Source organism: Harpia harpyja, chromosome 7 (assembly GCF_026419915.1).
Source record: "Harpia harpyja isolate bHarHar1 chromosome 7, bHarHar1 primary haplotype, whole genome shotgun sequence".
In the NCBI taxonomy this organism is placed as follows: domain Eukaryota; kingdom Metazoa; phylum Chordata; class Aves; order Accipitriformes; family Accipitridae; genus Harpia; species Harpia harpyja.
In genome coordinates, this window is record NC_068946.1 from 8916767 (window position 1) to 8933152 (window position 16386).

At 60.7% G+C, this 16386-nt stretch overlaps 2 protein-coding genes across 10 annotated transcripts in view; both read right to left on the minus strand.

The window, feature by feature from the left end:
* Positions 1 to 784: 784 nt before the first annotated feature.
* Positions 785 to 9521, minus strand: RAP1GAP (RAP1 GTPase activating protein). Of its 6 annotated transcripts, none has more exons than XM_052793329.1 (22): positions 9322 to 9521; positions 7805 to 7893; positions 7674 to 7737; positions 7518 to 7556; positions 7217 to 7402; positions 6578 to 6672; positions 6420 to 6498; positions 6287 to 6340; positions 6117 to 6200; positions 5939 to 6039; positions 5736 to 5865; positions 5260 to 5415; positions 5087 to 5158; positions 4916 to 5002; positions 4092 to 4229; positions 3408 to 3476; positions 3200 to 3309; positions 3032 to 3115; positions 1697 to 1790; positions 1536 to 1617; positions 1386 to 1453; positions 785 to 1304 (listed from the first exon to the last, which is right to left on the minus strand). In XM_052793329.1, exons 3-22 carry the CDS (start codon positions 7710 to 7712, stop codon positions 1296 to 1298), a joined length of 1776 nt encoding a protein of 591 aa, XP_052649289.1. In that variant the 5' UTR covers positions 7713 to 7737; positions 7805 to 7893; positions 9322 to 9521; the 3' UTR covers positions 785 to 1295. The 6 variants fall into 6 exon arrangements, with proteins under 6 accessions (XP_052649289.1, XP_052649285.1, XP_052649284.1 ...); XM_052793325.1 differs by having other exon boundaries at positions 7674 to 7721; positions 7805 to 7966; positions 9322 to 9429; XM_052793324.1 differs by having other exon boundaries at positions 7674 to 7721; positions 7805 to 7999; positions 9322 to 9421.
* Positions 9522 to 10356: 835 nt separating this feature from the next.
* USP48 (ubiquitin specific peptidase 48) overlaps positions 10357 to 16386 on the minus strand; it is a 30381-nt gene continuing 24351 nt past the window's right edge. The window contains exons 21-27 of one of the 4 annotated variants that reach the window (XM_052791347.1): positions 16239 to 16345; positions 14010 to 14114; positions 13431 to 13586; positions 13092 to 13217; positions 12617 to 12665; positions 12335 to 12361; positions 10357 to 12228 (exon numbers count right to left, since the gene is read on the minus strand). In XM_052791347.1, coding sequence (XP_052647307.1) covers positions 12206 to 12228; positions 12335 to 12361; positions 12617 to 12665; positions 13092 to 13217; positions 13431 to 13586; positions 14010 to 14114; positions 16239 to 16345 — 593 coding nt within the window. In that variant the 3' untranslated portion in view covers positions 10357 to 12205. Of the gene's footprint in view, positions 12229 to 12334; positions 12362 to 12616; positions 12666 to 13091; positions 13218 to 13430; positions 13587 to 14009; positions 14115 to 16238; positions 16346 to 16386 lie in introns of those variants that run through there. The other 3 variants (XM_052791348.1, XR_008235865.1, XR_008235864.1) reach the window with 3 other exon arrangements.

Below are 16386 nucleotides of genomic sequence, written 5' to 3' on the forward strand. Positions count from 1 at the left end.
GCTCATGCACGAGCAGCCCCTTGCACACCCCGGCTGCATCGTGCATTTGCAACACCGCCCCCCCCGAGCACCCCCAAAACACCCCCCCTGCACCCCTCCAATCACCCCCCCTGCCTTTTATTTATTTACCAGCATTATAAATAAATCTCCGCTCCGGTTTTTTATTAACCAGCAAACTTTGGAGCGGGTGAAGGCAGTGACCCGAGTGGCGCCGGATTTCGGGGGTGGGGAGGCCCTGTGACACCCCCACTTTGCTCAGCGCCCTTTGCACCCGCACCGGCATTGCCGGCGTCGCCGGCATCCCCAACCGCGAGCCAACCCCTGGCGCTGGGGCTTCCCAGAAACCAGGCGGTACCAAGCTATGTTTAACCGGTCCCGGGGTGCTTCGTGGTTTTTGGGGGTTCGAGGGGGGGGGAACCATTTTTTCTTGGCCGGGGATTTGGCACAAAGCCGGTGGCCACTGGGGCTGCCGGCCAAATGCCGCTCCCAACGCCTGGTTGGCCACCAGAGCTGAAAATAAGGGGGTGGGATTTTTTTTGGGGGGGGGAGCCTACCACATTTTGGATTACCCGCAGCACCCCAAAAATAGGGAAAATCAAATCAAGGCTTTGCTCAGCCTGACTGCCACGATAGCCCCAGAATTTGGGTAAATGACTCCTAAAAATGGGTGAATTTGGGGTGGTTTTAAAACTATGTGGAGTATCAGCCCCTGCTGATGCTTGGGGATTTGGGGATTCCCCCTCTGCCAGATGTCAGGACCCCCCCCTCCAGCATTTCCCAGCCGTAGCGATAAATAAACCTTTATTTTATACAGGACTTACGGGACACACAAACACGATTTGGGGGGAGGGGGGGTTTCAAAAAATAATTCCCTCCCCCCCCCCAGTTCCAGCATCTGACCCATTCCGGAGCTTTATTCCCTTAAAATAAAGGGGGGGGGCAGGGGGACCCCCACTTTGGATTTGCCCTGGATTTGAGCCCCCCCTTTTTTTAGGGAGGGGGTGATGCTCGGGTTGGACCCGCTTTTCATTTTGGGGGAGCCCCCCCCCCCGTGTGGCATGGGGGTCACGGTGGATGGGTGGGGGGCCCTTCATGGTCTATCACACCCCCCAAGGGGTATTTGCGGTGACGGAGATTGTCTGGGGGGGGAAACACCCCCCATTTTTGGGGGGGGTCCCCCCAAATCCTGCACTGGGGATGATGGCTTCGGCTCCTGGCACGGGGGTGGAACACGGTGGGGGTGAAGCAGTGCTGCCCCCCCCCCCCGCCGCCTCCAGGGATGGGGGGGACTGTGACTATGAACCCTGTGTGGAGGGACATCAGTGGGTGCACCCCAATATGGGTGCCCCCAACATGGGTGCACTGGGGGGGGGGCACAGCCTCACCGGATTATGGGGGGGCCGCTCCAGCTGGATTTTGATCTCGGGGCAGGAGGGGTCAGGGGGACGGTGGCCTGGGGGAAAAGGGGGGGGGCATGAGCACCAGTGGGGGGCTCCCCGGCCCTGCAGCAGCCTGACGCCCCAGTGACGGGCTACCTGGGAGGATACCGGGGGGGTCATCCGGCCAGGGGGTGTCGGTGAAGGCGTCTCGGTGGGTTCCCGAGGGCGAGCGGCTGTCCTAAGGGTGCGAGGGGGTGTGTCAAAGGGGTGCTGCCCCCCCCCCCAGCACCCTATATCCCCCCCCAGCACCCCAGTACCCTGCCCGGCTCGCTGGGCTCCTCGGTGGCGCTGCCGAAGCTGCTGGCGCTGGAGGAGGAGCGGGAGAAATCCGGCGGCTCCGGCTTCTCGGCCCTGCCGAGTGACAGTCCCCAATGCCGGGGACAGGCTGGCACCACGCCATGTGGCTGCCGCCGCCATGGCCCGCCGCGACGCCACGCTGTCCCTGTGCCACCCCGTCCCCACGCCATCCTGTCCCTGTGCCACCCCATCCCCGTGCCAACCCTTCCCCATGCCATCTCGTCCCTGGGATGTGCCATCCCGTCCCTGTGCCACCCCATCCCCGTGCCAACCCTTCCCCATGCCATCTCGTCCCTGGGATGTGCCATCCCTGTGCCACACCATCCCATTCCCGTGCCACCCTGTCACCACACCATCCCTGGGATGTCCTGTCCCCACACCATCCCATCCCTGTGATGTCCCACTCTCGTGCCACCCCGTCCCCGTGCCAACCCATCCCCATGTCCCTTGTCACCATACCAACCTGTCCCCGTGCCACCCACCCCTGTGCCACCCCACCTCCACGCCACCCGAACCCCAATCTACCCCTGTCCCATGCCACCCTGTGCCCAGGCCACCCAAGTGCCACCCCATCCCTGTGCCACCCCACCCCACTGCAGCCCCCTGCTACCTTGTCCCCGTGACATACAGTCCCTGTGCCACTAGGTTCCTGGGTGACCCTGTCTCTGCGACACCCCATCCCTGTGCTGTCTTGTCGCCCTGTGCCAGCCATCCTGGTGCCACCTTGTCCCGGTGTCATCCCATCCCAGTGTCACCCTGTCCCAGTGCCACCCCATTCACATGCTGCCCCATCCCAGTGCCCTCCAGTCCCTGTGTCACCCCAATGCCACCCTGTTCCCATATCACCCCATCCTGGTGCCACCCCGGCCCATTGCATACCTGTGCTACCCTGTGCCGGTGCCACCCCGTGCCAGTGCCATCCTGTCCTTGCGCTGCCCCATCCCGGTGCCCTCCAGTTCCCATGTCACCCTGATGCCACCCTGTCCCCATATCACCCCATCCTGGTACCACTCCATCCTGGTGCCACCCCGGCCCATTGCATCCCTGTGCCACCCCGTCCTGGTGCTACCCTGTTCCCTCGCCACCCCATCCCAGTGCCCTCCAGTCCCCATGTCACCCTGTCCCAGTGCCCTCCTGTCCCCATGTCACACCATCCTGGTGCTACCCCATGCCGGTGCCACCCTGTGCCGGTGCCACCATGTCCCAGTGCCACCCCGTCCTTGTGCTGCCGCATCCCAGTGCCCTCCAGTCCCCGTGTCACCCTGTCCCGGTGCCCCCCCATCCCGGTGCGGGACCTGTCGGGGTGCCGGCGGCTCTCGGGGGAGCTGTGTGCAGAGCAGGCGCCCTCAGGGGCGGCGGGGGCGGCGGCGGGGCCGTCCCTGGGGGGAGGCGGCGGGCAGTGAGGTGACACCGGGAGGGGACACCGGACGGTGCCAGCCCGGTGTCCCGGTACCGGAGCTCACCTGCCGGCCGGCGCCTCCTGGATGCTCTCGATACCGATGGCGCTGGAGCGGCGGGAGGCGAGCGGCCCGGGCCGCCGCCGCGACGGGCTCTTCCCGGGCACCAGCAGCGCCTGCGGGTCGCCGTTAACCGGGAACCGGGGTGGGGGGGGGGGGGAGAACAACGGGGCGGACACACCGGGGGGGCTGTGTCCGTGCCGGGGGTACCCACCTCTTCCACAGAGCCCAGCCCGATGGCGCTGCCGCGGCGTCCTCGCCGGCTCCCGGGCACCAGCAGCGACTGGGGGCGGCACCGCGTCACCTGCCCCGGGGGGGCACCGGGTGCACCGGGAGCACCGGGAGGGGCGGGGCCGCGCGGGTGAATGGGGCCGCGGGGAGGGGGCGGGGCCGACGAGGGGGTGGGAGGGGCTTAAGCGAAGGGGCGGGCGGTGGGCCTGAAGAGGTGGGGCTTAAGGGTTGGGCGGGGCGTGCGCCTGTCGGCGAGGCGCGGGGCTACCTTGGGGCTGGGGGGGAAAACGGGGCGGGGCTGGCGAGCGCGGGGCGGCTCTGTCCCCTAGAGGGGGCGCGGCCTCGCGGACGTGGGCGTGTCGTCAGCCAGGCGCCGGCAGGCAAGCTGCCCGGGCGGTGGGCGTGGCCAGCGCGGCGGGGGCGTGTCCCGGGGCGGGGCACTCACGCCGGGAGCGCCGCCGGCGGCGTTGGCGGGGGGGGGGCGTTGGCGGGGTCCCGGGGGGGGTGTCCCGGCCTCCCGGGGGGGGTGTCCCGGCCTCCAGGGAGGGGCTGCAACTCCCGCCCCCCCTTCAGCACCGCCCGGTACCGCCGGGCGCCCCCGTCCCGCAGTTTTGGCGGGGGAGGACGACGGACGACGCCCCCCCCCCCCCGCCCCGCCGTACCCCACCTTGAAGGACTCGAAGAATCCCGGTGCGGCGGCGCCGTTGTCGGGACGTTCGTCGTCGGGGCCGAGCCCCAGCATGGCCTGGCTGCGGGCCTGCAGCTCTTCGTGCAGCGTCTCCAGCAGCGCCGCCCGCGTCCGCTCCTGCGCACCCACCGCGCTGCCGGGGACCCGCTGCCACCCCCCGCCCGCCCCCACGGCACCCACGGCACACGCTGTGTACGGCACCCCTGAGCACGGCACCCACAGCAGGCGCCGCGCCCGCCGTACGGGGCGCCCCCCCACCCACCCAGCACCCACAGCAGGCGCCGCAGCCGCCGTACAGGGCACCCACGCACGCTCCCCACCCAGCACCCCGTGTGCACGGCGCCCACAGCAGGCACGGCACCCACAGACACGCCACCGCTGCAGGCACGGCCCCACCCCACGCCCAGCAGCACGCAGCGTACCTAGCACCCACACACAGAGCACCCGGCATACACGGCACCCACCTGCACAGCCCCCCGCATCGCCCACGGCACCCACAGGCACAGCCCCACCGTACGCACAGCACCCATGGCGTGCACGGAACCCACAGAACTGCTGCAGGCACAGTACCCACGGCATGCACAGCACCCACTTACAGGCACGGCACCCACTGCAGACATAGGCCCCGCAGCAGGCACAGCACCCACAGTATGCACAGCCCCACAGCACGCACAGCACCCATGGCACGCACCACCCCATGTCCACAGCACCCACAGCGTGCCCAGCCCTGTTGCAGATGCATGCCCCCCCAGATGCCCAGCACCCTCAGTATCGCCATGCTCAGCACCCACGTTTGCACCCACCTCCAGCTTGGAGAACTTCTCGGCCTTGTAGCAGGCGTACTCGGCGTTGATGAGCTTCGTCAGCAGGAACTCCTGGAACTCAGGGCCCTGTGGGGGCGAGGGGCAACCCTGGGTGGGTGCCACCCTGGGGACACCCCCCCCTCGGCCCCGACAGCACCCATGAGTGCTCACCTTCCTGAAGATGGCAGGGTCAGGCAGTGGCGGGCCGAAGAAGGGCACGTCGTCACGGGCAGTGACGGAGACCTGCGGTGGGTGGGCAGGGTGGGGGGGGTGTGTGTGTGACGGGGCACCCCGCTGCCCCCAGCTCCCCATAGGGATGGGGAAACTGAGGCACGGGCTGGTACCTTGTAGAGGGTCCCCTGGGAGCCGCCCTGTTCCAGCTGCACCACCACGAAGGCATGGAGGAAGTTGGAGGCGATCATGTCGGGGACGAAGGGGGTATTCTCATCCTGGAAGACGATGGCCACGATGTCATTGCCGATGTGACGCTTCCGCTGCAGCTGTGGGGATGGGGGGACACAGGGAATGGGGGGGGCGGTCACACCGGGGGGGCAAAAGGAATGGCAGACCCTGTGCCCCATAGGTGCCCCTGGAGCTTTTGCATCCCACAGATGCCCCCCAGCACCCATGGGTGCCCCAGGAGCCCCTGCACCCCATGGACACCCCCAAGCACCCATAGGTGCCCCACCAGCGCTTCCACCCCATGAGGGTGCCCCAGGACCCCCTACACCCCCCCACCCAAGCACCCATGTGTTCCCCCCCCCAACCCTTGCCTCCTGCCTTCCTCCATCCCCTCTCCCAGCACCCCTGGGTGCCCCACCTGCTGGGCATCCCCCTCGGTGTAGGGCAGCTTGGTGGAGACGTGGAACATGATCTCCTTGTCACGGAAGTGGCAGTAGACTGACTCGCTGCCTGTCTGCCCGTGGGTCACATCCAGCCCCCCCCGAAACCTGGGTGGCGGGGGGACAGGCACCCTGAACCTGGGATCCATGGGTGCCCCCCACCCAGCACCCCATCACGCACCCCTTGAAGTCCCGCAGCTGCACCCGTTGGCCCAGGATGTCGAGGAATTCGGTGAACGCCGGGCTCTCCTCCGTGGTGCCAAAAAGCTCCTCCTCAGAGGTCTGCGGTGGGGTGGGGATGGGTGCCAGCACCCACCCGGGACCCCCCCACCCTAACCCCCACCCACCCCACCCCATACCTGCCCCAGTTTTTGGTAGATGACCCCAAATTTGAAGTGGTTACTGAGCACATGCTCGTCGAAGGCGAGGATGAGGCGGGATGCCTGCAGGGTCAGGAGAGGGTGGGGGGTTGGGTGGGGGGCACCCCGGGGTGCCCCCCACCTATGGGTGCTCCCTGCACCCCGTTCACCTTGGGGTAGAGCACAGGGTAGAAGCGATCCACGTTGACATCCTCGCACACCAGCTGCGGGAAGGATGGGTGATGCAATGGGTCGCCCAGGGAGGGGAGCACCCATGGGTGCTGTCAGGGGTGTTGCACCCACCTTGGCCATCTGCACCACATTGGGGAACTCGGCCAGGCAGGAGATGGGCACCACGTCGTGCAGGGTGCGGGCACGGGTGCTGCGGGGTGAGGTGGGGGGTCAGGATGGCCCCCTACCCCCAGCCAGCACCCATGGGTGCCCCCTGGCACCCTGCTCACCGCAGCAGCAGGTGGAGGTGCTCTTGCTCGTCGTACTTGAGGGAGAAGACAAGGTGGCCCAGCGCTGGGTCCAGGGAGTAGTAGTTGAAGTGCTCCTGCGGGGAGGGGGCCAAGCACCCATGACAGCCCCAGTGAGTGCTCATGCTGGCAGGCACCCATGCCATGGGGCACCCACACCCATGAGCACCCATACCTGTGGGGCACCCATCCTACAGACACTTGTAGGTTCCCCATGCCCATGGACACCTGTGTCTACAAACACCCACGCCATAGGACACCCAGGTCCCTGAGCAGCCATAAACCTGAGCACCCATCCCCATGGGGCACCCATACTCACAGATACCACCACCTATGGAGCCCCTACGCTCACAGGCTCACATGCAATGAGCCACCCATGCCCATGAGCAGCCATGCCATGGGGCACCCAGGTCCATGAGCACCCGCACCCACGGGGCTCCCATGCCCATAGATACCCACACCCATGAGCACCAATATGCATAAGCACCCATGCCATGGGGCACCCATGTCCATGAGCACCCATGCTTATGAGGTCTCCATCACCACACCCAGGCCCACCCACACCCATGGGGAACCCACCCACCCCAAGCACCCATGCCTGGAGCACCCACAGGGCCTCACCTTGCCCAAGAAGTGCTTGCGGTAGATCTTGGCCGTGTGGTTGCCCTCAAGCCTTGCCCGGGTGCTGGGTGCCGGGGTGAGGGGGGACTCGGGTGCCCCGCTCAGCTGGTGGTTGGTGCCCTCGATCCAGTAACCCCCAAACTGCGGCAGGAGGATGAGGGGGAACGGCCCCTCCCGGCCCAGCACCTGCACCCACAACTGAGGTGGGTGCTCTGGCCACCCACCCATCGACCCACCCACCCACCCACCCAGCCGCTCGCCTGCCCCTGCACCCATCTCTGGAGGGGAGTGGGTGGTCTACCTCATGCACGCTAGGGTAGGGGATGTAGTCCTCCTCCGTCTGCAAGACAATGGGGTGGGTGAAGGCTATGCCAGCGCCCATGGGTGCTGGGGTGGGTGAAGGCCATGCAGGCACCCATGGGTGCTGGTTGGGTACCCCCACCCCAGCAATGCCTACCTTGAGTGGTGGGGGGATGCCATGGCGCTGCTGGGCCATCCTGCTGCCCTGCGGGAGATGGGGGCTGTGGGTGTCCGTTACCCCACCTTGGGATGAGCACCCATGGGTGGGCAGCACCCACGGAGGCTTACCTCGGGGTGGGGTGGCCAAGCGGATGGCAGTGCCGGCTGGAGATATGTCTAGGTGGTGCACGGGGGCCCAGGGGGGTCCATGGCGCTTCCTGGGGGAGAGGAGAGCTCCCCCACAGCCCCTTGCCGTGACTGCTCGGGCAGCAGCGTTACCCCTGAAGCCTACTGATGGCAGCAAGCCAAGCGCCACCTCGCTGGCTGCCAGGAGCCAGCGGGCCAGGAGCGGCAGGTGTCGGGTTCACTACACGGGGGTGCCCGGCTACTGAGGTCGTGTCCCCCCCCCCCCCCAACCTCATCGCACCCCCCCACCGCCCCCCCCCCCCGAAGGGCGCCCTCTGCGGGCGGGAGGCGGCGCCCGCGGGGCAGCACCACGGACAGCGCCGGGCACCGGCAGCGCCGAGCACCGCCCGGGACACGGAGGGGACACGCCGCGACAGCGGCCCCGCTGCAAAGCCGTCCTTGTGCAAACGCAGCCGCGGTGCAAACGGGTCCCAGCCCCCTGCAAACACACCCCGGCCGCGCGCGACCCCTCGTGCGAGCACGAACGCTCGTGTAAACGCGCCCCGTCCCTGTGCAAACGCGGCGGCGCGCGAGCGTGTCCCTGGTGCAACAGGGAGCCTCGTGCAAACGCAGCCCACCCCTGTGCAAAGGCGATGCTGGTGCAAAGGCCACTCTGGTGCAAATGAGCCCCGTCCCTGAGCAAACACGACCCTGGTGCAAACACACCCACCCCTGGTGCAAGCGTGACCCATCCCTGTGCGAGCACGACCCTGCTGCAAACGCGACCTGTCCCCGTGCAAACACGTCCCCGTGCAGACGCGACCCTGGTGCAAACGTGACACGTCCCCGTGCAGAGGCGACCCTGGTGCAAACACAACCCGTCCCTGCGCACCCGTGGGCCCCAGCGTGACCCTCCCGGGCAGCGGGGCCGTGTGGGGTCCTGGGGGGGGGGTTCTCCCATCGCTCCCCACCCCCCAGCACCCAAGGGTGGGGGGAGGCAGTCCCGGGGGGGGGTGTAGTAGAAGCGGCGGGGGGAGACACCCAAATGTGGGGCCAGGCTGGGGGCGGGGGGGGGGCATAGGGGGCAGATTGCGGGGACTGGGCTTTGGGGGGACACGGGGGTGGGGGAGATGATGCGGCCAGGATGGGGGGGGAGGCAGAAAGGGGGGACAGATTTTGGGGTAGCGCCGGGGGGGCAGGTTTGGGGGGGGCAGGTTGAGGGGGTTAATTAATGCGGGAGATATTTGGGGGGGGTAAAGGTTGGGGGGGGGCAATTCATGGGGGACATATTTTGGGGAGGGGCAGGTTGGGGGGTATATGGGGGGGGTTGATTCCCCCCCCCCCAGCCTGCCCGGGTCCGTCCCCCCCGGCCCTGCCGGTACCGGCAGCGGCTGAAGGTCACCGGGGGACGGGCCCCCCCCGGTACTGCGCCGGTGGCGGGGGGGGACGACACGGACACCGGGGGGGTGGGGTGTCTCCGGGGGGACCCCGGTTCCCGGTGCCCGCGGCGCGGCACTTACCGGAGGGTCGGCGGGGCCGGGGCCGGTACCGGAGCGGAGCCGGTACCGGAGCGGAGCGGAGCGGGGGCCCCGCCGCTCGCAGCCACGGCGCCGCGTCACGTGCGGCGGGGCGGGGCGGCCCCTCCGGGGGCGGCCGATACCGGGGAACCGGTACCGGAACCGGGAACCGGCACCGGGGAACCGGTACCGGAACCGGGAACCGATACCAGCTCCGGGAACGGGGCGCTGGGAACGGCATCACCCCCAGCCTGGGGGGGTCCCGTGTCCCCTGTCCGTCCCCCCCAGGACCACCTGGGTGCCCCCTCCCACCGTCCCCAGCACCCGTGTCCAGCCCGTCTCCCCCCCCCCCCCATGCCGGGGTAGCCCCCAAATCCCTCCCTAGTCCCCGGGGAACCCTCTCCACCCCCCCCCCCCCCCATGGCCGGTTCCCGGGTACCCCTCTGCCCATCACCTCCATCCCCCCATCATCCTCCTCCCCCTTTGGCTAGCGGGGGTCCCCCCCTGCATCCCCACCCATCACCCCCCACCTCCCCAAGACCCTCTCCATCCCCCCCCCCCCGCACCCATCTCCCCTCAGGGGCTATTTCAGAGGGACACCCCAGCTTCGGGGGCCCTCGAGGAATGGCTGGCACCAGCTCCCCGCTGCTGGGTGCCAGGGCGGAAGGAGCCAGGGCCTGGCACCGAGCCCCGGCCACGCAGCCCCCCGGGGAAGCGGCAACCCGGGCAACGCGCCAGCGCGGGGACAGGGTGGGACGTGACGCGCCGGCGTGGGGTTGGGGACACCAAAACCAACCCTGCAGCTGCCTTGGCCCATCCCGCACCGGTGCTTCCATGGGGAAAGGGTTGCCAAGCGGCACACAGCACCGCCGAGCCTCCAATAAAAACCACGCCATGTGCCAAGGTTGGTGCGATGCCCAGCTCCGGAGGGATCCCGCTCGCTCCCATCCCCAGCCCTTTTTTTAGGATGGCCCGGAGCGAGATTTGCAGCCTAAGAAATCCCCATCCTTCAGGCGAGGTGTTAAAATACAAGACGGACCATGTGTATGCGCTTTAATAAGGCTTCCACAGCTCAAATGACAATTTTAATCCGATAATGTTTGCAAATAACAGACAAAACGGTAATTGGGCCTTTGATCACATCTTGTACCTGTGTCCTTGGTGAGATACGGCGATGCCACAGTGCAGCCATACATCACTTCTCGGAAACACTGCCACGGCCCCGGCTAATACCTTAACCCGCTGAGTTTAGAGACTTTAATTTTGCAAAGTTATAAGCTCAAGGAAGAGATTGTTTGTAACATTAAAAAAAAAAATTAACAGCAAATTGGAAAAAATAGAAACAACAACGGAATTTCCAGGGAATATGTACACAAGCGAGTGCTTCAGTCTGGGAAGAAGAAAACCTCCTGCCCGTTCCCAAAGGATGAAGCGGCTTTGGCATGCCGAATTCCTGCTGACGTCTTTACCTTGGGAAAGAATACGCGGGTCCAAATTGCCCCAAAACCCACCTTTTAAGAGCTCCACAGCCCCCCAGATGCTGGCTGCTTCGCCCCAAAACCCACTGGGGACGGGGAGGAGGATGAGGAGCCCCCGTTCTCAGCAAAGGGCAGCTGTAATTCTTCGGATAAAAGATAAAATTTAAAATAAACGCTACTGGGGTTGTTAGGATGGGATATGTGCCCCCTGCCCTCTTCTCACAGCCCCAAACTGCTGCAGTCCTTTAAAAAAAATGAAGCTGATGCGGCAGCAACCCAACTCTCTGCATCGCGTTTTGCCGCGGAAACAAGTTAAAAGGCTGAAAAGGAAGAGGAAACGTCTAACTTTATTACAGAGATACCTCGACAGTGCCCTTTTTTTTTTAAGTCTGGAAGCGGTACACTATTTCCTGCTACTAATGGGTAATGGGGAGAGATCCTTTCTGGGAGCTACAGATGAAAAAAAAAAAAATTATTAGTGCATTCCTGAAAAATGAGGAGAACAGAGGGGGGGAAAAAAACCAAAACCTCTTCCCATGGGAAACAGGGCACCCACCCGCACCCCCTTTGCTCTGGTTCAGGCTCCCCCAAGCCATGGGCGTGAGCGCTCCTGGCAGTCCCGGACTGGAGGAAAAGATGTTATCAAAAGTCGTTAAAATACCCCACGTTTCTAAAAAACACAGTTCACAGAGAAAGACCAGGTGGTTATTGAAAGATCATCAAACATTTGGAAGTGAAGGCGAGCGGCTGAAAAGCCGGCGAGGGAGGCAGCTCCCCGTCCCCTCCGCCATGGAAGGCTTTCGGAGGCAGACCACAGCTTACATTTTCAGTTAAATAAGATGAAGTTTGGGGGGGTTTTTTGGTGGTGGTTTTTTTTTTTTTTTTTTTTTGAAAGAGCTAGACATTCCTCACAAGTAACAACTTCTTTACTTCCATGCTGTACTGAAAGAGTAATAGTGGATCAAAGACAGGATTATCTGTAAGCAGGTTACGCCTAAAGAGTTACTCGAGAACAGATCAAGATGTTTTTGATCTACTGGATTACAACCCCTTTTCGGACAGACGAGCGCGGTGCGGGATTTGAGTCAGGGAATACACAAGAATGCCTCCGTCTCCCTCGCCTGTAAACATGATACGCTCTTACTGCTGCTAAACTTTCCAACCTTCCTGTTGCTTTATTAAATATAAAATCGGGAACGTTCTCTTGAAGGCAGGATGTCCTTCAGTGCAATCTGCTTTGACATAAGGCATTTGGGGGGGGGGGGGGGGGGCAGTCATTTCAGAATGGGTTTCTGCCTTCTGGAAGAGTCAAAGAGTTCAGTCCTGTATCCACCTTTTTTTTCTTTTAATGCCCTACCATGTCAAAATCCTCTTCCCTTCTGGTCGCTCCTCTGTTGCTCAGAAAACCATCAGTGTCCAAGTAAACCAGTCCCTGAGGAGAAAAAAAGACAATCACCAAAAGATGATGACGCTTACGGGATGGAGATGAAGTTAGCATGGGCTTAAATAAAGGCGGGGGGGGGAACCCCCAGACTCACCTTTAAATCCTTCTTCAGGCATACAAACTGAAGATGGAAAGAAAAAGGCACAGGGTTAGAAGTCTCCCAACAAGTCGTTTCTAAAGGGATCTTTTGTTGGAGTGGTGGCGTACCACTGAATCTCCCATTGACAGTGACAGGAAAGATTCAACATCTCTATTTTCTACCTTTACAACCTAACCCCAACACAATCCTTGGCCACCAATACATCTCCCAAAATCACAGTGGCGAGGTGCCTTCCCTGAACCCCAAAACCTTCCAGGGTCCCCCCCCCCACCTCACCTTGCATAACGTCATCCATCGCTGCGTAATCTGCAATTGGTTCATCAGCCTGGAAAATAAAGTGGAGCAGGGGATTAATGAACAAGCCACCTCATTTGGAAGTTCACAGCCCGATCGGTTCACGGTGCTGCTCTGGAGGGGAGCGGGGAACAGGTCTCTTGCCCAAACACTGTCTGGGAACAAGAGGGGAGGACTTGCTCCATACTTTAGCCATATTTTGGGCTGGTAGGCATCCAGCTCAGCAGCAAAGACCAGATAATAAAAGCTCCTTTAAAAAAAAAGAGGATTTTCCTCCTCCAAGAAGGAGCTTCAGGAGGAACTCATTAAATTAGGCTACCGAGCACCCATGGGTGGGCACATCTAGTGCACAGCAGTTTTCACATGCACCACAACATGTTTTTCTTTGCTTGTACAAAAATCAGTTCAATTCTCTGCTTTATTCAACTTCATTTCAGCAGCCGGACTCTCACATTACCTTTAATAAAATGACGGACTCAGGGATGACTCCCAGGCTGCCGAGCGTTGCGGTGTCATCGCTCAGTATCTTCCCGTCGATCGACAAATTCTGGTCGAAGGGGGCAACTGAAAATGCATGCATGATCTGTGCCAACACAATGAGACACGCTGATTTTTTGCGGAGGGAAAAACAAACCGCTGAGCTACACAAAAATACCATGTTTAGAAGAGCAACACGGGCCTTTTGATGCCACGTGGGATTTTATACTCTTCCCCTCCATCCCCTCCCAGCCGCATGCTCCTCATTTTGTGTTTTCTTACTCGAGACGACTCATTCCTTGGAGGAAAAACACCTTACCTGTATTTTCAGTTCTTTCAGTGTCTGATTAGCAGAAACCAGCAGCGCTTTCTCCCCTCTGACTTTCCGGTGCCGGGTGCTTCGCCTGATGCCTTGCTTTTGGTAAGTGATGTAGCTCTGGTGCGAGATCTTCTGGCGCTTCGCACCACCATTAGTCTAGAAACAAGAGGCAAAAATCAGGAGCCCGAGTTTGGGATTGGTGGAAAATACAACCTCCCCGTACCCTGGACTGTGTTTCGGGCAAGTCGGTCATGCGAGGGAAGGCACAAAGTGCTGAAAAGTCCCTTCGAAAGCAAACCACCGCATGCAAGTACCAGGAGGACCAAAGGACTTTGCTTGAAACCTCGGTTCCTGCTTCTAATGCTAGTGCAGGGCGGATTACCAGCCAAGCGTAGGAGTCACCATCAATATTTGATCTCTCCAAAAACAAAGGGATGGTGCGGTATGACCATTAAAATAATTTAAGACACTGTTGGTTTTGCCTGCTAGCAGCAAATGGAGGAGGAGGGCTATCCCATCATGCTGACTCAAGAAGATGATGCAAAAACCAAGGAACCTGGTGGTATTTTTGATCTCTACCTGGTTAAAATCTGGGTCTTGCTCCCCCTCTGGCTTGTTTTCCTCCCTTTCCTCTTCAGCTTCGGAGCTGCTCACGTTCAGCTCTGGAGCAGCGTCCTTCATTACCTGAAGTCATAAAAATCATTCTCCGTAACTAACCCGACAGCATCAACCCACACTGTCACATCATGGCAAACAGCTTGCAGAGACTTCCAGGATGCCACATTGATCCAATGAACCAAGGCAGAGCAGGAACAACCCAGGGATCTGCTCCACATGCTCTGCAAAGTCTTCTTCACCCCTTCCCAGCTGCATCGAACCATGGGGGGATTCAGCTCAGGAGAACAAGCTTCTCTATTGAATTGCAGGTGCTTCCTGCAGCTCAGGACCTACCCTCCTCTCTAGGCAAAGGGAAAGTCTCCAGGGGCCTGGACTGATTTCTTTCCCATTAGCTGGCTGCTTCTCTGGTTCATCTAAGTGTATTACGAAAGCCCTAACACAGAGAAAGGAGTATTATCTGTAAATTAGACACTTAGCCATCCCCACAGCAGACCAACAGAGGCACTCAGCACCATTATTTATGGGTCTGGAGGTTGTAAGTAAATGAAATCTAAATAATTTACACAAACATATAAATAAAAAGGATGTTCAGTTCTGTATAAGTCACTCCAGGAGGCATGGATCTGCCGGACTTGAATTCAAATCTATGCTTCAGCTGGAGCTGGGGTTTGCAAGAGCCCAGGAGACTGGTGCGCTCTCCATCCTGGATGCCTGACAGCTCGCTTCTCCATCAATGTATTTGCAATTAACAATACAATCCCAGCTTCCAAACATCCAGCACCAACCACAGCCTCCCCAGAGCCCTCCGGATTCCAGCAGTGCTGCCCTACACTGATTTTATATGGCCATGGCTTCCCTCTTGCAGTGTCAGCCAAAGGAGGTACCCTGGGGTTGCAGAGTGGGGGAAGAGCAGGGGCGAGGGAATGGGAAACACTCTCTGGCTTTGCAAATCAAAACTGGTGGGGAAGGAAGCAGTAGCTTTGAGTGTTACTGTCTGCAATCCTCGCGGGCAGTGCTGCCGCGCTGCTGGCGAGCATTATTGCTGCTTTGCATCTTGCTGAGGCTGCCCTGTTAATGAGGGATCTTGCAGGCAAGCTCTCGCCTCCTCTCTCCAACTCCAGCTGCTCGGCAAAGAATAGCTGCCTGTCTTTTGCCAGCCCCACGTGTGAGCAGCGTCCTGTCCAGCCCCAGAAAAAAAAAACACCACCCTCCTCTGCACCAGAGCCAAGATACAGCCTCGAGATTCAGCCTCCAGACAGGCTGATATCCCCTAGCTGATGGCTCTCTTGAGCAGCCACTGTGCTGCATGCTCTCCATCTCACAACCAAGGCAGAAACCCATCCAGCCTCCAGAACCCTGCAGTTCTCCAGGCTTCAGCTCCTCCCTTAGATTGACAGGGAGGTAGATATCAATGAGAGGTAAAAAAACCCAAACCACCCATGCTGCAAAGGTGCAGGGAACATCTTTATCTGAGCTTGCCCATGAGCCTTGGTTTCCCCCTTAAAGCATAAAACAAGCCCTAAGGAAGAAGACTTACTGTGACCAGCTTTTGGGTACCTGTAAAGCCAATTCTAGACTGATACTGATCCCTTAAGGCACCAGTAAAGCAGAGACATAATTCACAGCTTTGTAGGGGATCCTGAAAACCATCTCTAAGTTCACTGCTATTTCATCAGCGCAGAGTTAAGACCTTATTTCTATCTAGGAATAAATGTCACTTGAGCAACCAAGAAAGGAAATGACAAATATTGGAGGGGGAGGAGAACAGGTAGAGCCCGATAACGCAATTATGAATACAGAAATGGTTACAACATTGCCTAAAATAATCAAAGCTGGGAACAGCCATGAAGATACCTGATAACACAAAGGATTTGGTTTGGCAAAAGGAAGCTTCGAGGAGACCAAATTTTCAGGGCGGCTCCAGCCAGAATTTTCCCATTTGCTCTTTTCGCCAAAGCGATAGCTTCCATGAGCCACGGAGCTGGGTGCTTTTTGCCCGCAGAGAGCAGCCCTGCCCACCACCACAGGCCACCCAGCATCCCCACCAGCAGGTCCCAATCCTGCCGGGACGCGGGAGGCTGCGATAGCCACCTCGCCGCCGTGTTCAGATCATTATTTGGGTACTTGTTGCAGTTTCTGTTAAATGAAACTGAGCCAGGATGAGCAAGGACTGAGGGAGAGAGCCCGTACCTTTTTATTATCCACCACTTTATGGATGTAGATGGTTGCTTGTGTGTACTCACGCAAGTCACGCTGCTGTTGGCATAACAGCCCTTCTCTGCACTCTGGACAGAGTTCTGGGGAGGCACAAAGGAAAAATGCACTTAATTGCTTCAGC